The sequence below is a fragment of the Oncorhynchus mykiss genome, chromosome 3, assembly GCF_057628025.1.
Source record: "Oncorhynchus mykiss isolate SJ-2025 chromosome 3, ASM5762802v1, whole genome shotgun sequence".
NCBI classification, from domain to species: domain Eukaryota; kingdom Metazoa; phylum Chordata; class Actinopteri; order Salmoniformes; family Salmonidae; genus Oncorhynchus; species Oncorhynchus mykiss.
In genome coordinates this window covers 59,138,565-59,161,707 of record NC_143024.1, presented here as the reverse complement: position 1 = coordinate 59,161,707, position 23,143 = coordinate 59,138,565, and the positions used below count along the sequence as shown (strand labels likewise).

General features: G+C 46.2%; 2 protein-coding genes across 32 annotated transcripts in view; both read right to left on the bottom strand.

The window, feature by feature from the left end:
* On the bottom strand, positions 1–2,760 carry LOC110520057 (death-associated protein-like 1 homolog). Its single transcript, XM_021597041.3, has 4 exons — positions 2,304–2,760; positions 1,111–1,210; positions 851–914; positions 1–624 (listed from the first exon to the last, which is right to left on the bottom strand). The coding sequence occupies exons 1-4, from the start codon at positions 2,368–2,370 to the stop codon at positions 499–501; spliced, it is 357 nt and encodes a 118-aa protein (XP_021452716.1). The 5' UTR covers positions 2,371–2,760; the 3' UTR covers positions 1–498.
* Positions 2,761–3,432: 672 nt separating this feature from the next.
* The window catches only part of LOC110520056 (plakophilin-4), a 114,827-nt gene continuing 95,116 nt past the window's right edge, over positions 3,433–23,143 (bottom strand). For 19 of the 31 annotated variants that reach the window (XM_036974325.2, XM_090229646.1, XM_090229661.1 and 16 more), the window contains 11 exons: positions 19,808–19,991; positions 18,853–18,970; positions 12,626–12,817; positions 11,701–11,874; positions 11,159–11,309; positions 10,033–10,225; positions 9,552–9,636; positions 6,332–6,449; positions 5,970–6,101; positions 5,112–5,185; positions 3,433–4,372 (listed from right to left, as the gene is read on the bottom strand). In XM_036974325.2, coding sequence (XP_036830220.2) covers positions 4,118–4,372; positions 5,112–5,185; positions 5,970–6,101; positions 6,332–6,449; positions 9,552–9,636; positions 10,033–10,225; positions 11,159–11,309; positions 11,701–11,874; positions 12,626–12,817; positions 18,853–18,970; positions 19,808–19,991 — 1,676 coding nt within the window. In that variant the 3' untranslated portion in view covers positions 3,433–4,117. The remainder of the gene's footprint in view (positions 4,373–5,111; positions 5,186–5,969; positions 6,102–6,331; positions 6,450–9,551; positions 9,637–10,032; positions 10,226–11,158; positions 11,310–11,700; positions 11,875–12,625; positions 12,818–18,852; positions 18,971–19,807; positions 19,992–23,143) is intronic. The other 12 variants (XM_090229653.1, XM_090229657.1, XM_090229665.1 and 9 more) reach the window with 1 other exon arrangement.

Genomic DNA, 23,143 nt, shown 5'->3' with positions numbered 1-23,143 from the left:
TTCATTAATTGCATTTTATTTAATCATGGGAATCTAGAAGTAACCATAAAAAAACAGAAGACAAAATGTTTAATGACATGCAGTTTTTTTGTATTATTCAAGCTTCTCACTATTAAAACATTCAATGACAAAAGTCAGTCATCCAGCTTTTACCCACTTATGCAACATACCATTTCAAAAATGCCCACCATGTGTGCCTTTAGTTCACAGGATGTCTCATTCATAATTTTTTTTTTTAAGGCACAGTAAGTGCTGGTTTGGAATAAGCTGAAAACCCACTATATCCCTGCAAAGCTCCACTTTCTCACCTAAAAGTAGCAAAGTCACAAATTGCAACTAATTAAAAGCCAAATTGATTCTACATTAAATCAAGAAAGTTAAACATTAAAGTATTTTCTGATATCTCATGTCGGTCCCCTCATGCATATAACTAACACATCCTGTTGGTCTTTCACAGACGACTTCACGTTTCCCCTCGGGCAACTTCAACACGCTGCTTCAGAACTTTTTGGGTTGCTGGATGCAGAAGCTGGACTTGAAAGCTGGCGAGTGTGCCTTCTCCATAGCAGGTCTGAGTCTGCTGTGCTTCACACTTACTGGGGTCTCTGGGAAGTCATGTCCCAACTGAAACAATGAGGACATCTTATAAAATCATGGCTTACCAAGCAATCCAGAGGAGACCATTTTACTATGCCAATCTGAAGAAGCTAGGCTACGAGTAAAGTGTTTAGACTTGCATGATCATTACGAATGAAGACACACACACACCCCCTCCCCCCCATCTAAACCTGCTTTTTGGCCAACCCTTGTGGGACTGTTGCAGCCATCATTATAAGTCAGATATCCTTACCTTGTCAAGTGTTCCTGACATCAAGACACTGATTTGCTGCATTCTGCTGGAGGTGGCTGCAGATCTAGAACAGTATTACATGTTTAACGACAAACATTGCATTTAAGGGTTTTCCTTACGCACTCTTAATGTTAAAAACATTTGAGCACAATCTGAGCTCTGTAAATGACGAGACCCTGTATTTGGGAGTATTGGGTCGTTGTCATTTGGCACCAAATAGAATAAAAGACTAAAACAGGGAGGGGCTAACTGAACTGTACCTGGGTTTGGGAACTTTGTGTTCCCTCTCTGGGTTCACATGGTGGGTGGCATGACTCTCCTCACAGCTTTTCTTGACCACTCGTTTCCCCCCAGCCTTCACTGTGGTGCCAGAGTGGATCCGTTTAAAATAGGTGAAAATATATTAATGACATACTCATTCTTTGCAAATCCAGAATTGAATGCAATTTGGAAAGTTATACAACTTCCTGAACTTGGTCATGAAGGAGTTAAAACTATTCAGCGTTACTGTAAGACAAAACTAAACAACTTCAGGTTATAATGTCTTGGAATTTTGCCATTATACAATGAGACTTTGGCAGTGTCGGAAGAAGAAAGTTGGCCGTGAGAAGAGAGTTCAGCATTGTTGTTTCTTTTCCTCTGACTTGCTATAGGCAGGTTTAATCAAAAGAGTCTACTTTACCCACATCCTGTCAAAGCAAAAAGCGCTTTGATGTTCTAGAATGCCCCCAAACACCGTGCAACTCAGAAATAATTACATTTGTACTGTGCAAAGAATCTCTTTGAGGGACCGGTATCAAGCAGGGCAAAACTGATCCAAAAATCACTCCTACTCAGAGACACCTATGGCCCCAGAATGTATTTTCTGGGACATCTGCACGTCACACCAGTATGCAATAGGCATCTCGTGGGCCAGGTCCAAAAACCAAAGATATGTGGACATCCCGTCAATTAGCATTTTAATAATAGTTTGAGTGGGAGTATTTGGACTCAAAATCCCCATACATAAGCACAAATCTGCAGGGGATATTCACTTAACTATATGAACAGTGTTGGCCTGTCCCTTGGGTGCAGCTTAGAGCACAGAATGTACCATGTTTGCACAATAAGCTATGCACCGATGCAATTTTCATCACGCATTGTAACGGAAAAAAACATAGTAGCAGTAATGGGGGCATTTAGAACTACTTTAGTTGTAACTCGTTTACCACCTACGCACTTGAGGTTTGAGCGTGCGTTCCAACATTGTCGCCAACCAATGTTTTTACAAGATTGTAACAATGTTTGCATGCGACAACAAGATCAGGCCTTTATTGTAAATGCACTGAATGTAAACCACACTTACCACCTCGAAAAAGCAAGCCAGACATTACATCGAACACATTTTTGGACAAAGAAAATATGCACAACTTGATGCAAATTACGAATTAATATGAACAAGTCACCACCATACCTGCTGGAGGATGGCCAGCCTTCAATTCAGGACTCTCTCTCACTCCAGATTTAGATAGTTGCACCATTCTCGACTTCTGAACAACAATAACGGCACACAAAGTACTACAACGCCCACTTTATACTGCTGAAAGGCAAATGACTTAGTTTACGCAGGAAGCGAGCATCAGCAGCATGAGGCTGCAGCAGACTCATGTATTCCACATGAGTGAACCAGAAATATGGAGTGAACAGTTTCAACAACTTGCATGTTCTATCCATTCAGTGTATAGATCGGCGCATTCGTGTGCATGGTGCTCATTGAGGATGTTCATGATCTAATCCTACTTCTTATCTACCAATTCTGTCATTTATTCGACACCATTGCCTAGTTCAAAAACAACCTCCAGCCACGCCCCTTTTGTTTTCAGATCTGAATTTCAACGGAATAGATGGAAGCAATATGGTGATGGTAGTGTGAATTTACACATCACTATCTGACTGTTTAAAGATCTGTACATTACGAAGGACCACGCGTACAGGGAGGGGCTAGAGATATTTTCATGAACTCATCTCTCATTTATCTTAGTGATAAATGCGTGATATTTATGTAATAAATTGTTTAAAACATTTTGAAAATAAAACTAACTTGATGTCCTGAAAAAAAAAACGATGCCTCCACTGTCTGTCTTTTTGTCACTTCTAACAACTTTCATAAGTGTATCTGGAAAGGTCTTTAGTCTGTTTATGAAATATGACGAAGAAAATGCTGAGTGTCTGGTCATTCTATCATGTTGGAATTTGTCCCAAATGACACCCTATTCTTTATATAGTGCACTACTTTTGACAAAGGCCCATAGTGCACTACATTTGACCAGAGACCTATGTAAAGAATAGGGTGCCATTTTATTAGGGACGTTTCGTTTTCTTCTTTTTCTACTGAAATAATTGGATGTATGCAAAGAGGAGAGGATGAGGAAGCATAGGGAGGAGTTGTAGAGCTCTTCATGGACCAAATGTTCACATTTATTTCTGTTGGTTGTTGTGCACAGAAAATGTCCGAACTATCGATGAAAGATCCAAGACAGAGAATGGAAAAATAAAGAGAATATCTTTCAAAGTCACAAAAATGTCTGCAATTACACAATTCATTTAAAAAACAAAAGTGAACTTTTATTATCGTTGCATGTTTGTGTTATGATGCCATCTTTTCCCTCATCCCTTTATTTCTTCATATATTTATAGATCTATAATATAGATTTGACATGGCACACCTCTTTTACCAGTGCTGATGAACGTAAACCAGGTGGCATTTTTTCTGTATTTACAATAAAATGAAGGAAATGTACAAGACTCCATGGCATACACAATCTCAACATTAAGAACAAATACAATTTGATCCCTCTGTACAAACTAACATCTTTAGGTTACAACACATTTTTTTTTTTACAGATATGAGTTCATGATCCATTTTTGCCTACGAACATACACATTCCCCCTTCTGACTCTTTACCGCAAACCTTTTGTCACATAACCCACACCTTCACCATGCTACCACAGCTACAGGTTTCCAAAAGAAAAAGTAACATCTAGACAGAGCAGGACACCACTCACGATAATGTCCAGTGCCGCCCGCCCCGAACACACCCACTGCTCTTCTTTAAAAAAAAAAAAAAAAACACATTCCTTGGTTTCCTTCTTTCTTTGGTTAACATTCCATTCTCCATCTGCCATCTGCCATCGCGTCGATCTCCACATTCAGATCCACATTTTCAAAAACACACACACAAGTAAAAGTTCAAGAGTTCATCTGTCGGGGATTCCAAGATGGAGTCCCTATACCCAGGAATCTGGCGAACCTGGGTACTGATCCGCCCTGTAGGAAGGCCTCCGGGTGGTAGAGTAAAAGTCCACGTAGTTCGTGGTGGATTTGAGTCCGTGACCGTGCGACTTAGAGCTGTAGTCTGCCGTGGGGGGGAAGCTGACCACTTCCTCCACGTAGGGGTCATCATAGCCGTGTGGAGACTGCAGGTACATTCTGTAGGTGTCGTAGTTCCGCCTGCTCGGCTCCTCAGTGTAGTACATCTGCTGCTGTGGAGACGAGAGAAGCAACACAATCAGATCGGTCTATGTCAAATACAGGAAAATATCTACTTTCAACTGTCCGATGGGAGAAAAGGATGAGAAAATAGTTTGTTGATTCAAACGTATTACAACTTTGTGTATCAAAATTCACACTGTGTGGCTGTCTAGCTGAACAAAGTTGGTTGTAATGAGTGGTGGCCGGTGGCTCTTTAAAATCGGAGGACAGGCTCCAAGTAATGGCCGGAAAATAATGAATGGAATGTTATCAAACGTCAAAGAAATGGTTTCCGTGCGTTTGAAACCATTCCATTAACTCCATCCTTTCCGTTATTATGAGACGTCCTTCCTTCACTAGCCTCCTTTGGGTGTAATATCCTGACCGTCTATTTCCTGTCTAGTCAGAGACGGGTAGAGGGAGGAGAGGAGGGCACAAAGATCCCTCCTCTTGGGTGTTATCCGAGTGGGTACACAGGGACGTGTCCACACTGTGACAGGTGCCTGAGACGCACCCACTGCCGCCCAGCCCATCCCTATTACAGCAGCCACATTCACTCTCGCTCACACAATGACTGATGTGTTGGACGTCTCCCAACTCTCTCATTCACCCACACTGTAATATGTGTCAGTCTCCTTCCATTAGTGTAGCGGAGCGAACCAGCCGCCTGCACCGGCCAAGTTGATAGCGCAGGGAAAGATGGGGATGTTCGACCAGAAGGGATTGATTTAGAGTCTGTATTGAATTTACCTGTGCTCTTCTGGGGTCCTCTCTTGTCGGTGAGGAGTAGGACCCGACATAATATGGTGACGGCTTTCCAGACCCTGGAAGAGAAATTAACAAGATAATGGTATAACTAAAAATTGCCATGAACATAAACGTTGTTACCGTGCAATATTACTCCAGGGAGTGTTGCTGGGTAGCCAGGCAGAAGGTTAGGCAGGGAGGCTGCAGCTTCCCCAGCTCTGTTTACTCTGCCGTCTCAGCACCCCATTGAGGGCCCTCCATCTGGCAGTGGCCATTGTTAGTTGCCCTGAGGAAGAGTAGGGCTACTTCCCAAATGGCACCCTTTTTCCATATATAGTGCACTACTCTAGACCAGGGCTCTGGTCAAAAGTAGTGCACTATATAGGGAATAGGGTGCCATTTGGGAAGTAGCCCTACTCTTCCTCAGGGCAACTAACAATGGCCGCTTTGTAGTGGCTGCTGAGCCGAGTTGCTCACAATGCAGGCGGATCAGCCACTATATTGCTCAGCAGACCCACTTAAACGCAACAAAGAGGCTCAAGTGCTCTTTTGAACTACCGACCGTCTAAGAGCCTCCAGCTCCCAATAAGGATGATAAGAAACAGGGAGGTAGGGGATAGCTATTGGAGAGCTGGGGGAGATCTAGGGGAGTGCTAGGGGCGAGGGGGCATGGAATGGGATTCCTGGGAGTGGTGAGATGGATTACGCCCTACATAGAGGCAGAAAGGCCCTAGGGGATACTTTGATCACGGTCTGGTGCACATGGCTGATAAGTTTTCAATTAAATTCCAACATCTCAACTGATACGCTGTGTTTTTATGGGCGATTTTTGTGTGATAATTCTCTATGCTCATTGTTTACCTGTATATTGGTATTTATGTACATTGTTGTCCCCTTGGTTTTTATAAAATTGCATAGTTGACTGTGCCCTGTGATAATCAGAACGGTGTTCTTTGATTCCCAGCATTGCAGGAGAGGAGGTTGCACTGCCAGCTGTGGGGAACACAACATGGAGGTCAAAACAACGAAACGTTGAATTGAAACGCATTTGTGTCCTTATCTAGGGCTATGTCTCCAACGGCTCCTCATTTCCAATCTAGTGCATTACTTTTGAAAAGAGCCCTGTGGGCTCTGGTCAAAAGTAGTGCACTAGGCCCCCTAGGGAATAGATTGCCATTTGGGACGTAGCCTAGGTGAATGATCGTCTACGTAGCTAGGCTGACCTGACTGGTTGACCGGTGACATCTGTATGGTGCTGGTAGGGAGGGTGGGCTGAGACTTGAATCTGTCGCGCTCTAGAGTAGACACGGGCGTAATGAAGTGGTGTTGGTTCCATCCGTCCTGAAGCAGAGAAAGGAAACAGTGTTAGTATGAGCCACAGAGACCCGGGGTGCGTCACAATCATATTTCCTTTCTCCTGAAGTGTACACTCCTTCACTACATCCCACAAACCTAAAAGCATTGGGCTAATGGAAGTTTACCCATATTTCTTACACCAGTAATTTCCTTTAAATGAAGGGAAGTGAACAAATCGAATAGAAATGTAATGGTTGCATTCACATATTTAACAGATGGTATTGTGGGTGTAGTGAAATGCTTATGTTCCTAGCTCCAACAGTGCAGTAATATCTAACAATTCGCAACAATACACACATCTAAAAGTAAAAGAATGGAATCAAGAAATACAGAAATATTAAGACGAGAGTGGCCAGACGGAAGCCACTTCTCAGTAAAAGGCACCCGACAGCCCACTTGGAGTTTGCCAAAAGGCACCTAAAGGACTCTCAGACCATGAGAAACAAGATTGAACTCTTTTGCCTGAATGCCAACTGGAGGAAACCTGGCACCATTCCTACGTGAAGCATGGTGGTGGCAGCATCATGCTGTGGGGATGATTTCCAGCGGTAGGGACTGGGAGACTAGTCAGGATCGAGGGAAAGATGAACAGAGCAGTACAGAGAGATTCTTGATGAAAACCTGCTCCAGAGTGCTCAAGACCTCAGACTGGGGTGAAGGTTCACCTTCCAACAGGACAACGACGCTAAGCACACAGCCAAGACAACGCAGGGGTGGCGTCAGGACAAGTCTCTGAATGTCCTTGAGTGGCCCAGCCAGACTTGAACCCAATCAAACATCTCTGGAACGACCTGAAAATAGCTGTGCAGCAACACTCCCCATCCAACCTGACAGAGCTTGAGGATCTGCAGAGAAGAATGAGAAACCCTCCAAATACAGGTGTGCCAAGCTTGTAGCGTCATACTCAAGAAGACTCGAGGATGTAATCGCTGCCAGAGGTGCTTCAACAAAGTACTGAGTAAAAGGTCTGAATATTTATTTAAAATGTACATTTTAAAAAACAAAAACATTATGGGGTATTGTGCGCAGATTAATGAGGAAAAATGTTAACGTAATCAATTTTAGAACAAGGCGGTAACTTAACAAAATGTGGAAAAAGGGTACAGGTCTGAAAACTTTCCGAATGCACTGTATACTGTGATTGGAAGTATAGACATTATGGACAGTATGTGAATAGAATATGTAGTATTTCTGTAGAATACGTAGGATAGAATAGTACATGTACAGCAAGGGTGGAATAGGATGGCATTGACTAGAATACAGTATTATACACATTAAATGTAATGTAAACATTATTAAAGTGACCAGTGTTCCATGTCTATGTACAGTTGAAGTCGGAAGTTTACATACACTTAGGTTGGAGTCATTAAAACTCGTTTTTCAACCATTCCACACATTCCTTGTTAACAAACTATAGTTTTGGCAAGTCGGTTAGTTCATCTACTTTGTGCATGACACAAGTAATTTTTCCAACAATTGTTTACAGACAGACTTTTTCACTTATAATTCACAGTATCACAATTCCAGTGGGTCAGAAGTTTACATACACTAAGTTGGCTGTGCCTTTAAACAGCTTGGAAAATTCCAGAAAATGATGTCATGGCTTTAAAAGCTTCTGATAGGCTAATTGACGGTGGGTGTATTTCAAGGCCTACCTTCAAACTCAGTGCCTCTTTGCTTGATATCATGGGAAAATCAAAAGAATTCAGCAAAGACCTCAGAAAGAAGAATTGTAGACCCCCACAAGTCTGGTTCATCCTTGGGAACAATTTCCAAATGCCTGAAAGTACCACGTTCGTCTGTACAAACAATAGTACACAAGTATAAACACCATGGGACCACGCAGACGTCATACCGCTCAGGAAGGAGACACATTCTGTCTCCTAGAGATGAACGTGCTTTGGTGAGAAAAGTGCAAATCAATCCCAGAAAAACAGCAAAGGACCTTGTGAAGATGCTGGAGGAAACAGGTACAAAAGTCCTATATCGACATAACCTGAAAAGGCCACTCAGCAAGGAAGAAGCCACTGCTCCAAAACCGCCATAAAAAACACAGATTAAGGTTTGCAACTGCACATGGGGACAAAGATCGTACTTTTTGGAGAAATGTCCTCTGGTCTGATGAAACAAAAATAGAACTGATTGACCATCGTTATGTTTGAAGGAAAAGGGGGGCTTGCAAACCGAAGAACACCATCCCAACCTTGAAACACGGGGATGGAAGCATGTTGTGGGGTGCTTCGCTGCAGGAGGGACTGGTGCACTTCGCAAAATAGATGGCGTCATGAGGAAGGAAAATTCTGTGGAAATATTGAAGCAACATCTCAAGACATCAGTCAGGAAGTTCAAGCTTGGTCGCAAATGGGTCTTCCAAATTGACAATGACCCCAACATTCTTCCAAAGTCGTCAGTCAAGGTATTGGAGTGTCCATCACATAGCCCTGACCTCAATCCTATAGAAAATTTGAGGGCAGAGCTAAAAAAGTGAGCAAGGAGGCCCACAAACCTGACACGGTTACACTAGCTCTGTCAGGAGGAATGGGACAAAATTCACCCAACTCACTGTAGGAAGCTTGTGGAAGGCTACCTGACATGTTTGACCCAAGTTAAACAATTTAAAGTCAATGCTACCAAATACTAATTGAGTGTATGTAAACTTCTGACCCACTGGGAATGTGATGAAAGAAATAAAAAGCTGAAATAGATCATTCTCTCTACTATTATTCTGACACTTCACATTCTTAAAATAAAGTGGTGATCCTAAGTGACCTAAAACAGGGAATTTTTACTAGGATTAAACAATTCCTGAATTGTGAAAAACATATTTTAAATGTATTTGGCTGAGGTGTATGTAAACTTCCGACTTCAACTGTACACAGGGCAGCATCCTCTAAGGTGCAGGGTTCAGTAACCGGGTGGTAGCTGGATAGTGACAGTGACCAAGTTCAGGGCAGGGTACTGGGTAGAGGCCAGTTAGTGATGGCTATTTAACAGTCTGATGTGCACACTTTGGCAGGAAGGAGAGATCATTGAGACGTATCCCTACAGTAGGTGGCCTCCTCATCCCAACCCTGGTCCTTCTCTTACCTTCTTATAGATAGTTCTCAGGTCTCTGTACTGCCAGAGTGTGTTGAGGACCTGAGCGGCAGCTTTCACCACCTTCATGGAGTACCTTTTAGGGACAGAGAGACACGCGTCACGACACATTACCACTGAGAATTTAGGACCACGGCCTCTTAGGAATCGGTGGCAAATACATGACATATTGCATGTTTCTGTGGTAGAAAAACGTGTCTACTCTCAACCGTCCTCGAGAATCTCGCCTTAGATCATTCTGAGGTGTGCATGTCTCTTCTTAGATTCTCCATGTGCATCCCAAATGACACCCTATTCCGCATAGAGTATAATGCACTACGTTTGACCAGACCCTCTGTTCCTTGTATGTTTTTTTCCCCCTTCCCATAATACTCTGATCAAAAGTAATGCACTATAAAGAGAATACCATTTAGGACGCAATGCAGACTCTCTCTTACAAGCAGCCGAAGGCAGCCTCCCCCCTTTCCCTTACCTCTCTCCCCTGCCCTTGGTGATGTTGAACAGCTTTTCGATGCCGCCCGTGTCGGCCAGTGCCTTGGCGTTCTCCATGTTCTTGCTGGTGACCTCGTGCAGGGTGCAGCAGATGGCCGCCACCGTCTCGTCAGAGAGCAGGGTGGTGTCGCCCCCAGGGAGACGGTTCACCAGGTCCCTCATCGCATACTTCCCTGGGAGGGAGGGAGGGAGGGAGGGAGGGAGGGAGGGAGGGAGGGAGGGAGGGAGGGAGGGAGGGAGGGAGGGAGGGAGGGAGGGAGGGAGGGAGGGAGGGAGGGAGGGAGGGAGGGAGGGAGGGAGGGAGGGAGGGAGAAAGTACTGCTTATGTATGTACTGTACTTGTAACTTGCGTTATAAATTGACCATCTAGATTATGGCAAGGTTTCTTTATAAGCTGATTCTGTCATCCTCACCTTCACATACATTATGTTATGTTCTATTTGAATTTTTTTTGCTGCAAATAAATGATAGCTACACCGTCAACTAAAACGCCACAGAGAGAGAAACAGACAAACGGAAACAAAGAGACATTCATTGCATTTGTGTCCTACGTAATGTATTTGTACGGCAGATTCCTTTCTCTAGGGCCGTGTAAGAGTACACAGTGTACTTTTTACATTGCGGATGCTACATGAGTTCAGCTTGAGTTGTACTTCCACAGCCAACCATGTGGCGTTCCATAGTGCTAGTAGCCCCCCCAAGGGTCTACACCTACAGATCCTACAAACCATTGCTGAACCTCTAATTTCCCATCATCTCTTGCCTTTTTCATACTCTGTAATGCTGCATAGCACATGTAGGTAAACCAGTATATAGTGCTGGTCTTTATTTATTTGCTCTGTGCTTGTGTAGCACATGTACATAGCCTACTGTACTGGTGGGTTGCGTTCCCCCCTACTACATTGCAGATGCATTGGAACAACCAATTGTTGTGCGCCACGTCGTCGACTGCACAGTCGGGATCAAATTGTTATATTATAGGACGTGGTGAGCAGATACGATAAACACCTATCCATGTGTTGAGAGACCTGGCAGGCGCCTGTAATGCAGTCAGCCTGGAACGTGGCCCGGGTCATCCCTTCACAGAGCCCGTGTTCGCTCCTCACCTATGAGCTCCTTGTTCCTGACGTCCAGGGCCATGTTCCTCAGGGCGGTGGCCACAGAGCAGACCACCCTGTCGTTGTCCATCCTCAGCAGCTCCACCAGGATGGGCAGACCCTTCTCCTTGCGCACCGCCGCACGGATGTACGCCGCAAACTAGTACAGAGAAGACCGAGAGAGGACGTTTAAACTCTCCAACGCATCTCGACCCAAAAGTGTACACTTCAAGTTTCCAAGAAGGAAATGTGTTTTGCAGCAATTAGCCCACAGTACATAGACTTCACCTATAAACGACAATTGACAGTTCCCATTTAAAAAGGGTTGCCTTCACACATCTAAGAAACCATACCTGTTACACAGGGGGAAAATAACATTCAATAGAGCAGTGTTCCTGTCATATCCTCTCCTGGGTGCGGTGCTGACTGTGTCCCAAAATGGCACCCTATTCCCTATATAGCGCACTACTTCTGACCGGCCCTGGTCAGAAGTAGTGCGCTATATATATGGAATAGGGTGCCATTCAGGACACACTATGTGTACTATATACCTTCCAGTTCCCAGCAGACAGGTTCTGTAAGGAGCCCGCTGAGCCCTCCAGAGTGGCAGGGTTGGAGCTCTCGGCCAGCATGGTCAGGTAGGGCTTCACCACGGCTGGGTGCCACAACATCTCCGCCCCCTTGGGGGACTTGGAGAAGCCAGGGATGGGGCCCACTCCGTCCCACTGAGAACACATGATCACGACTAGAGGTTCTAATACAATGTTGACCATATACGATGGCCGAGTACAGTGTTGAGATTCACTTTAGCTCAGGGGCTGTGTGTGTCTCAGAGTAGGAGTGCTGCTAGTAGGAGTGCTGCTCTAGGATCAGTTGAGCCTGTTTTAAGATCAGAATTAAAAATATTATATGGACAGGAGATACCTGGTCCTAATTCAGCACTTCTGCTCTGAGATGTTTTGTGAATATGGGCTCCTAGAAGAGTTAAAGGAATAGTTCACTCCAAAATCAAATTCGGTCAGATGTGGTCTACTGAGTCCACGTCCCACGCCATCTGTTGTGGAGATCAAGCGATACGACGACTCAATCCCAAATGATTTGGAATAACAGGCAGACACCGTCTGATTCCGTCATGTTAGACAACAGATGGCGTGGAACGCAGACTCATCTCGCTACTAGACTACTGTTAATTAAAAAGAACATACATCTATAAATACATACACACACACACACACACACACACACACACACACACACACACACACGTTTGACAAACATTTGGAGTGAACATTCACATTAAAGCCTGGGAAGTGACATTTCTGAGCTCGCCTGGAGTGAACATTCACTTTGGAGGCCTAGGAAGTGATATTTCCACCACTCAGATGGAAGTTGTGTCTATGGGCGCTGGTCAAAAGACGGTGCACTACATAGGGTGCCGTTTGAGACTTAAGCGGCGTTCTTATTCCCCAAGCTTACCTGGTCTTCCTGGGAGCTCTTTTTCTTCTTCTTCTTCTTCCGGCCCCAGCAGCTGGATTCCACGTCCTTACTGGGAGACTCACTGCCCAGTAGACCGTCCAGCTCCTGGGCTCCCTGAAACCTTGACGGGGGCATCTCCAGCTCCAGGCGATACGACAGGTTCCTCAGAGTGCAAATACAGTTCTCCACAATCTAGAGAGAGATGAGAGGAGAGGCGGGGAGTCCTGTTAATCATTGAATGTTATTTGATTTATTTTATTGATTTAATAATGCTTCTATACGACTACATTGGCAACGTGTGCAGTAACACTTTCCATGCCAATAAAGCCTTTTGAATTTGAGAGAATAGAGAAAGAACGAGTGAGAGAGAATAGAGATCGTGAGAGTGAGAATAGAGATCGTGATCGAGAGAATCGAGATCGAGAGAGAGAAGAGACCGAGATCGAGAGAGAGAACATTCTGAGAGAGAAGTCATGCAGAAGAACGGCTCCTGATTTATTATAGCTTTTTGGTTGTTAATGTGCGAGATTGACATGATTAAATCAGTAAAAAAATTTACAGGTAATCAAATTGTACAACTGAAGAGCAACCACCAGAGACAAGACCACACTACCATCAGCCTGCTGAGAGACAGGCTGGCTCCGTTAAGAGGTATGGGTTGCTGAGCTGAAGGAGCAGCCCCCCAGCTACACCACCACCAGCCCAGACGCAGAGCTTCTACAGGACCAGCTCAACCAGTACAGGACCCAGCTGAAGAACTCTGTCCAGAAGCTGAGAGAGCGCCTTGAGGAGGTAAAGGCCACCATGAGGAGAGAGCCTTGCCACAGCGCTTGAGGAGGTAAAAGCCACCATGAGGAGAGAGCTTTACCACAGCGCTGGAGGAGGTAAAGGCCACCATGAGGAGAGAGCCTTGCCACAGCGCTTGAGGAGGTAAAAGCCACCATGAGGAGAGAGCTTTACCACAGCGCTTGAGGAGGTCAAGGCCACCATGAGGAGAGAGCCTTACCACAGCGCTGGAGGTGGTAAAGGGCACCATGAGGAGAGAGCCTTGCAACAGCGCTTGAGGAGGTCAAGGCCACCACGAGGAGAGAGCCTTACCACAGCGCTGGAGGTGGTAAAGGGCACCACGAGGAGAGAGCCTTACCACAGCGCTGGAGGTGTTAAAGGGCACCATGAGGAGAGAGCTTTACCACAGCGCTGGAGGTGGTAAAGGCCATCATGAGGAGAGAGCTTTACCACAGCGCTGGAGGTGTTAAAGGGCACCATGAGGAGAGAGCTTTACCACAGCGCTGGAGGTGGTAAAGGCCACCACGAGGAGAGAGCTTTACCACAGCGCTGGAGGTGTTAAAGGGCACCATGAGGAGAGAGCCTTACCACAGCGCTGGAGGTGGTAAAGGGCACCATGAGGAGAGAGCTTTACCACAGCGCTGGAGGAGGTCAAGGCCACCACGAGGAGAGAGCTTTACCACAGCGCTGGAGGTGGTAAAGGCCATCATGAGGAGAGAGCCTTACCACAGCGCTGGAGGTGTTAAAGGGCACCATGAGGAGAGAGCTTTACCACAGCGCTGGAGGTGGTAAAGGCCACCATGAGGAGAGAGCCTTACCACAGCGCTGGAGGTGGTAAAGGGCACCATGAGGAGAGAGCCTTACCACAGCGCTGGAGGTGGTAAAGGGCACCATGAGGAGAGAGCCTTACCACAGCGCTGGAGGTGGTAAAGGGCACCATGAGGAGAGAGCTTTACCACAGCGCTGGAGGTGGTAAAGGCCACCATGAGGAGAGAGCCTTACCACAGCGCTGGAGGTGGTAAAGGGCACCATGAGGAGAGAGCCTTACCACAGCGCTGGAGGTGGTAAAGGGCACCATGAGGAGAGAGCCTTACCACAGCGCTGGAGGTGGTAAAGGCCATCATGAGGAGAGAGCTGGTGCAGGTAAAGGAGGAGATGGCAGTCATCAAGAGGGTGCTACAGCACAGAGAACAGACTGTAGAGACTCCTAGAGAGAAGCTGCAGCCCCTCACCACCCCTAACAACCCCACTGACCCAGCTTTACCCACAACCTCCCCATACCGACAACACTTTACCCACACCCCCAGTCAACAAGGCTCACATGGGGACACCTACTACAGAGAGAAGCTCTCTGGCCGCCCCTGACGCACCTCCACACACCCCTCCATGTTCACAGGCCCTGTGTACTCCAGCCCCAGACCGTAAACGCACTTATCTGGTAAAAACCCACTGAGGGCTCCATCCTCATTGACTCAAACGGGAAATTCATCCAAGAAGATAAACTCTTCCCCCAACACAAGGTGTGCAAAATATGGTGCCCAAAAACACAGGATGACATCCACATCCTGTCCCAGCCTGACTTTGGCACACCAGGCCACATTATTATTCACACCGGCACCTATTCACACAACCTGCGAGAGGAGCAGGAGAGAGTAGGCAGCCTGGTCAACAGAGTAGCAGAGAGGGCCTCTGAGCGGTTCCCCAACTTCCACATCACCATCTCCACTCTGCTGCCCCGGAAAGACTTTCATCCCCGTACCATTCAGAAAGTCAACGCTGACATCACCAGAGGGTGTGGCCTACTCCCGAACGTACACGTTGCTCACCACCCAACAATCACCCCAGAGCATCTGCACGACCACTCCCACCTGAGGAAGCAGACAGTAGGGATGTTTGCCACGTCTCTAAAGGACGTGGCACTTGGTAGACAAACACCCCATTCCGCACTGGACAGAGGACTACCCAGAGACCCCTACCAGACCACGGCACCACCAAGGAGCCCCAGGGCCCCTCAACGCCCCACCAGACCCAGCGCACCCCACAGGCCCCGCCAGAGCATCACCACTTCCATCGGCTTAGCCAAACTGGACCGGGTCCAACCTACTACCCCGCACCAGACCACCTCTACCAGACCAGAGAGGAAACCCCATGGCCCAGACCTGGCCCCCCTCCACTCCACAGGGCCTAACAGCAGGACCAGTGTAGCTACGCAGAGGTCGTCAGAGGACAGGAGAACCCTGTAGGATTAAACAGCTCCTCCAATACATCTGCACTAAACGGACGGACGGACGGACGAACGCACACACACACTCCTAGAATTTACTTGTTCAATGAATAGGAATATATATATCAGAATTTTCTTTTTTAGCTGTTATCCTGTTTATCTCACTCTTAACAACTTATTAGCTACTGAATTTCTGACTGCTATTCTTTCTTTTGCAACATGAAATCACTATCAGTTAGCATGTGGAACATTCAGGGCCTAAACTCAAACTTTGGACTGAAGAGTTTTGCACTGGAGTTCAACAAAAATCTTAAAGATGTTGACGTCATCATTCTGCAGGAGACATGGTGTAAGGGTGACATTGTCACTCACTGTCCCACAGGCTACAGAGAGGTAATTGTGCCGTCACAGAAACAAACTGTGTTTGTAGACTCTGGAGGACTGATCATTTGGTACAAATCTGAACTACAAATCTAATTGATCCCCTCAAAATTGGTAAATATCACAATTGGTTAACACTGAAAAAAATAACTTGTACTGACAGAAAAATGTGTTCCTTTGCGCAATATATAACCCCCCCCCCCCCCCCCCCCCCAGAATCCCCATATTACTCAGAGGAGAGTACCCTTGGGGAAGAGACGTGCCATTTCCAGGCCCAGGGAAATGTGCTCATCTGTGGGGACACAAATGCGCGCACAGGAACACTACCTGATCTAACGACCACACGAGGGGAGGCCATACGGTTTCTGTCTTCATCTCCCCCATAGAAACAACAGTGACAGCACCGTCAACAAAAACGAAAGGAATCTGTTGCAGCTCTGTAGAAGCCTGGGTCTGTACTTTGTCAATGGTAGGTTACGGGGGGGACTCTTTGGGGAGATTCACCTACTGCTCACCGCTTGGCCACAGTACAGTAGATTATATGATTACAGACATTGACCCTTTCTCTCTAAGCTCATTCACTGTCAAGCCACTAACACCAACACCAAATTACATTGTTCCTCAAAAGAAAAGACATGGAAACAACCACACATTCACAGCCCAGTAAGCTGTACATCATCAGAAATTCATACAGATGGGCCCAAAACAGCACAGAAGAAAACCAGAAAGCAACCTGGAACCAAAATATCCAGACACTCTTAGATAACTTTCTGGATAGCACATTCACTCACAGTAAAGAAGGCATCAATCTGGCAGTAAAACACATCAACTATATATTCAGGCAAACTGCAAAAGAAGCACAATTGAAATTGATTTTTTTTTAAATAAACAATTAAAAATCACAGATGACAACTGGTTTGATGCAGATTGTAAAATTATAAGGAAAAAACTTAGAACACTATCTAACCAAAAGCACAGAGGCCCAAATAATGGTGAATTACACCTTCATTACAGTGAGACTTTAAAACTCTATAAACGTACACTCAGAACCAAAAAAGCACAATACAACAGCAAGCAGCTGACACTAATTGAGGAGTCCATAAACACAAACATTTTCTGGCAAATTAAAAAAAAAATATATATATATATATCTAAAATCAAAACAAGAGGAATTAGCGATAAAAAATGGTGACATTTGGACAACTAATTTTAAAACACTCTACAACACCGTTCAAATTGACACAAACGCACAACGACAAATTCATGAGAAGTTGAATGGATTAGTAAAAGCTATAAAGGACCATCAAAATCCATTGGACTCCCCAATTACTGACCAGGAGCTCTATAAGAAACTTCAGGCTCTCAAATTGAAAAAGCATGCGGACCTGATGGCATCCTAAATGAGATGCTCAAACTCACTAGTGCAACATTGCAATTGGCTATATTTAATTTGATCCTGAGTGTAGGTTATTTCCCTGATATCTGGAATCAAGGACTCATAAACCCAATCTTTAAGAACAGAGACAAATTTGACCCTAACAATTCCAGAGGTATTTGTGTGAACAGTAACCTGGGGAAGGTTTTCTGTAGTATTATAAATGTAAGAGTTCTAAACTTCCTTAATAAGCACAATGTCTTGAGTAAAAGCCATATTGTATTTATACCAAAACATTGCACGACTGATCATATTTACACCCTACACACCCTGATAGATAGATAGATAGATAGAGAGAGAGAGAGAGAGAGAGAGAGACCGAGAGAGAGAGAGAGAGAGACCGAGAGAGAGAGAAAGACCGAGAGAGAGAGAAAGACCGAGAGAGAGAGAGAGAGAGACCGAGAGAGAGAGAAAGACCGAGAGAGAGAGAAAGACCGAGAGAGAGAGAAAGACCGAGAGAGAGAGAGAGAGAGACCGAGAGAGAGAGAGAGAGAGACCGAGAGAGAGAGAGAGAGAGAGAGACCGAGAGAGAGAGAGACCGAGAAAGAGAGAGACCGAGAGAGAGACACTGAGAGAGAGAGAGAGAGAGACACCGAGAGAGAGACCGAGAGACCGAGAGAGAAAGAGAAGAGAGAGAGAGCGAGAAAGAATAGAGATAGAGACAGAGTGAGAGAACAAAGAGTGAGAGTGAGACAATAGCAATAGAGAGAAAGAGTGACAGAGAGAGAAAGGGGGAGGGAAGAGATCTTAATCAGCACACTATACATCATAAGAGGTTTGTTCCATTGAAATAGTGATCAATAAGCCAAGCAAGCCTCTCTTGTGAGTGAGTGAGTGAGTGAGTGAGTGAGTGAGTGAGTGAGTGAGTGAGTGAGTGAGTAGGCCTGGTGTCATCTGTAGCAGTGTAAATTAATTAGGTATGAGAGCCACACTGTGTTAACAGATTAAAGTGTCTCCACTTAGAAAGGGAGATCTGGGCTCTGACAAATGGGTTTAATTCTTTACTGTTTGATGCCCATACAGTGGTATTTGTTCAGCAGATCACTGAGGTAATGAATGCACATCCCAAATGGCACCCTATTCCCTTTTACTATAGTGCACTACTTTTGACCAGGACGCATAGGGAACAGGGTGTCACTTGGGACACATAAAATCAAAAGAGGGAAAATTTGAAGGGGAAATAATTAACTGGAACAGCTGGCAGTCTATGAACTGTAATTGCGTGCTATTAACATTGTACACATACGGGTTGATAAAAAGGCCTTCCCAATCAAGTTAGTGAGCTGTGCAAGGAAATGAGTGAGAAACGATGAAATCATTCGAAACTGGTAGGGTAGGTGTTGCCTTTAACCCCTACAGCTGCCTGCCATAGTGTGACTGTGTGCGCGTTTGTGCACAGACCTTGCTGTCGAAGTCCGAGGTGTTGACACAGGCCTTGATGACGTAGAGTAAGGAGTCCACCAGCCCCTCACAGGAGCGCATCTGTTTTCTAGCCTCCTCCCCCGCCGAGCTCAGGTTCCTATGAAACAACACACACTTTTCAGGACACAGACATATGGCCCTACAGCACATACAAACACCCAAATAAATCACACACACAAAGACAAACAGGCCCGGCAACGTACACAAACAGGCACGGAAAAATAGGCAAGGTTGTGTCCCAAAACGGCACCCTATTACCTATTTAGTACACTGCTTTCAACAAGGCCCCCCAAAGGCTTTTGTTCAAAAGTAGCGCACTATAAAAAGGGAACAGGGTAGCATTTGGGAAGCAGATGAAACGGTGTTTGTGTTTGTTCCCGTAGCGCAACGCTGGCGTGTGGTGTGGGGTTGACTTGCTCCACCCCATCCATAATGGATTAGGCTCTCTGGTTGGCCTGAGCGATGCCATTACGAGTGTTTTTGAGCGGGGGAAATGAGAGCCTAGCCGAGTGCGCTCAGAGACGCCGTCGCCAGTTAGAGACCAAACTTCTAGCAGCTTCCCAAATAGGAACCTACTCCCTACTTTTGACCCGGGCCCATAAGGGAGCCATTTGGGATGCATCCATTGCCTTCAAAACGAGGGCAACGTAAGGGGGGCTAGAGAGCGAGAATAACCTGTACTACAGCTGGGTTGCAGAGTGATTATACTTACTGGGCAACCATAACATAATACCCATCTACGCCTTGCGGTGGGTGGATCAACAGACACCGCATTGAATCTGTAAGTGCACAGCCTTCTAATTCTGTGTATTTTGTTTGTACATTTTCTTTACCACACTAAATACAGTCAGAGATTACCAGGCCCTGCTTCCTTTGCAGTAGCTTTAAAACATCCAGAAGGGGGTGGTAGCATCAAGCTTAAAATGTCCATTACCTCAGACAGCCACTTGTGTTCCTCAGGACCAGAGATGAGTGGAACTTGAGCTTGTGGTCATTGTCAAACGTTGTGCTGCTCCATCCAGAGTGAGGTATGATCACAGTGTTTGTCAGAGTAGTTAAGGCATCCCGAATGATTGTCATCTTGACGGAATCACAGGAGGACAGGTTCCACAGCACCCCTGCAGAGAAGCAGGAGGGACAGGAAGGGGGGGGGGGCACGTTAGAGAGAGAGAGACCGGCCCACAAACCCCTGGTTGTGTCAGCTGTCGTGTGCAGTTAGGCTAGCCCTCCAGAGCTGCCAAGATCCAGGGGCTTTTTATAGCTCAGTACCACACAGGGAGAAGAGAGGATCAGAGGAAAAATAATAGCCCTCATATAACAAATGAAAGCCATCCGCCAGCAGAACAGAGACGTCAGGCATCCGCATCAAAAAGGATCTTAAAAAGCTTTAGATATCCTCAAGGCAAGTGAGGAAGAAATGTCTCTCTTGAGATGAACACAAGACACCACAAGATACTGGCTCAACGCATCATCTGGGTAATGCAACATGTCTCCCGATATTCTGTAATAATTGTATTAGTTTCAAATGTACTTAGAGTAACCAGTAATAGTCCTAGTAAAATTTGCGATGGAGGCGCCCTTTGATTCTGCATCTGCTCCAGATTAACCCGCGTGGAGCACGTTCTTTTAACTCAGATGGCTGTTCCCCGGAAGCAGAAAACACAGGCCGATTTCTACAGGGCTGCAGCTCAGCTCCTGTCTAACCACAGAGAGCGAGAGACTCATAGAACGCGTCCCAAAATAGGACCCTTTTCCCTATTTAAACGCGCTACTTTTGAGTCCAATGGCACCCTATTCCCTATGTAATGCACTACTTCTGACCAGATCCCTATGGAAACCCTATGGGCCCTGGTCAAAAGCAGTGCACTATACAGGGAATAGGGTGCCACTTGGGAAGCACGCATAGTTACTACCTCTAAGACTGCAGGCACAGCAGTGGAGATCCATCTACACCCCCACTGACTGGCTGATCTCTTTGGATGTGTGAGGATAGGAAAGCATGGGATGGGAGTGATGCCTGGTGTGTGTGTGTGTGTGTGTGTTTGTGTGATCTTTGTCGCTTCCTTGAGCTCTCCTCTATCCACCCCAGTGTTTATGTATCCTAGCCACTGTTTGTCTTCTCTCCAATTAAACCAATGGAGGTCATCACACCCATTACTATAGCCCAAGGGCGATTCCTAAAAAGGATGCCAGCAAAGCATAGTAGACAGCCAGGTATCCCTATCCGTGGAGTTCCCCAGTTCAATACAAGGTCCATTCACACTTTAATGAAATAGCGGCAGTAACAACCTTACGGCCGTTACTATCATGGGGGTCCAAAACCGTCCGATTTCACGTCTTCATTTCAACAAGAAGAGAAAGGACAAATTCGCAGCTTGGCCCGAGCGACCCATGAAAGCGTCTCTCCGCGGTTAACATCTGCACCTGCCAGTGCCGTGTGAGGCTTCATCCCGCAGCTGTAAGCTCACCTAGAACGTGTATTCCCAGGCCCTGGGATTCATTTCAGTCCAAATCCTCTGTGGTGACTTAGTGCCGTTCTCTACTAGCTTAGCCTTTGCCTTGGCTTTCTTCGATGGCGAACTCCCTTCGAGAACTCCCTTGGGATGAGAGCCTCGTAATGTAGTGATAATGCACTTACATGCGTGCACACACACACACACACACACACACAGCTAGAATAAAGCACCCAGGCAAACTGAAATGATCCAGGTCTGTCTCCCTAGCCATCACCCCCCCCCCCCCCCCTCCCCGCTCCTCCTCATCGCCCCCTAAAGCTCTACTTGAAGAAACAGCCTTTAAACTGGCCCTGTTCTGCGGTCTTTTGAAACTTGGGATAAAATCTGCAGCAGAGTCCAGTGAGGTGTGACTGACAGTTGTCTCTATAAAGCCCAGCGATTCCCATGTGTCACATTTGAGAGTCTGATGGAACCGCCTGTGTGAATTGTGCACGGAGGCTTGATCTCTCAGCTTGGTCTGGGCTCAGTTCTTTATACTGTATGTATACCAGAGGAGGCTGCTGGGGGGAGGACGACTCCTAATAATAGCAGGAACCGAGCAAATGGAATGGCAACAAACGGATGGAAATGTTTTGATGTATTTGATACCGTTCCACTCCAGCCATTACCACGAGCCCAATTAAGGTGGCGCCAATTAAGGGGACGCTAACCTCCTGTGATGGATATGTTAGCCAGGCACGGGAACACTAGCCCAATGTAAACGAACGCCCGAGCTGGAGAGGCAATACGCTGTGACACGGGAGCCAATCACCTGCCTTCGGATCGATCCTCGAAAGACATATCATTTGACTGTGGCCTAGATTTATAAAGTTAGGGAGTGTGTGCGTGTGTGTAAGAAAGAGAGTGTATGTGCACTTGTTTGTGTGAAAGAGAGAGCAATAGGGGAGGGGAGTGTGTGTGTCTCATAGCTTGGCTAAAGGGCTCCATTCCGCCACATAACGAATCCACTGCACTTGTTATTCAGTTACTGTCTGCAGGGATGAGGTGCTGAAGCCAGGACAGCCATTATAGTACCCTGGGCTTGAGTTGGCGGGCTTAGACGTTCAGCCGCTACCGATTGGCCAGAGTAAAGGTGCGGTGGGTGTGGTCGGGTATTAACAGGCTCTGATTGGGCGGATTAATGTGTGTCGATCAGGCATTCGTTGGCTCCGAGAGCGAGCGATTTAGAGGGGCATGTGTGCTGGCGTGCTGTGGAGCTGGTATGAGCGTGCAGATCCATTGCAATGCCAGACCCAACAGTATCAATAATCAGATGAAGTGGGGGGAGGGGCTGGGTAGCGGTTGCTAAGAGGCCGGGGGCCATATGTTGACCTGGCCCTGCATCCCAAATGCCACCCTATTCTCCCTACAGAGCATACTACTTTTGAACACGGCCCATAGAGAATAGGATGCCATTTGGGACAGCCCCGTCTCTAGTCAAAGCCCAGGGTTTGCTCTAACATGCACAATCAAAAATCAAGACTAGCTCTGACAGGGTTATTCTCCTAGGCCAGTGGGGGACAGAGGAGAGAGGTGGTTAGTACTATGAGTTTAGTTGTCCCCCCCTCCCCCAGTCTGTCGGGTGTGGCTGACCACTACAGTATAACTGTGTGCCTGAGGTCTCAGTGTATTTCCACAGCGGCTGCAGGGTGAGCTAGGTGACAATCTGTACTCTGCCCTACATCTGAGGAAATGGATGCTTTGCAGCAGCTCCAGTGTGCCTTCCTTGATGAGCTCTGTTCAATTTTAAAAAAGGAACACTGCCCAGGAGATGA

What these genes read in the sequence shown, in the direction of transcription:
- LOC110520057 (XM_021597041.3), bottom strand. Translation starts at nt 2,370, where the DNA reads ATGGTGCAACTATCTAAATCTGGAGTGAGAGAGAGTCCTGAATTGAAG. An exon ending in CACAAAGTTCCCAAACCCAG is followed by an intron (nt 915 to 1,110) that starts GTACAGTTCAGT and finishes ATACTGTTCTAG; the next exon opens with ATCTGCAGCCACCTCCAGCA. An exon ending in TGTCAGGAACACTTGACAAG is followed by an intron (nt 625 to 850) that starts GTAAGGATATCT and finishes TCATTGTTTCAG; the next exon opens with TTGGGACATGACTTCCCAGA.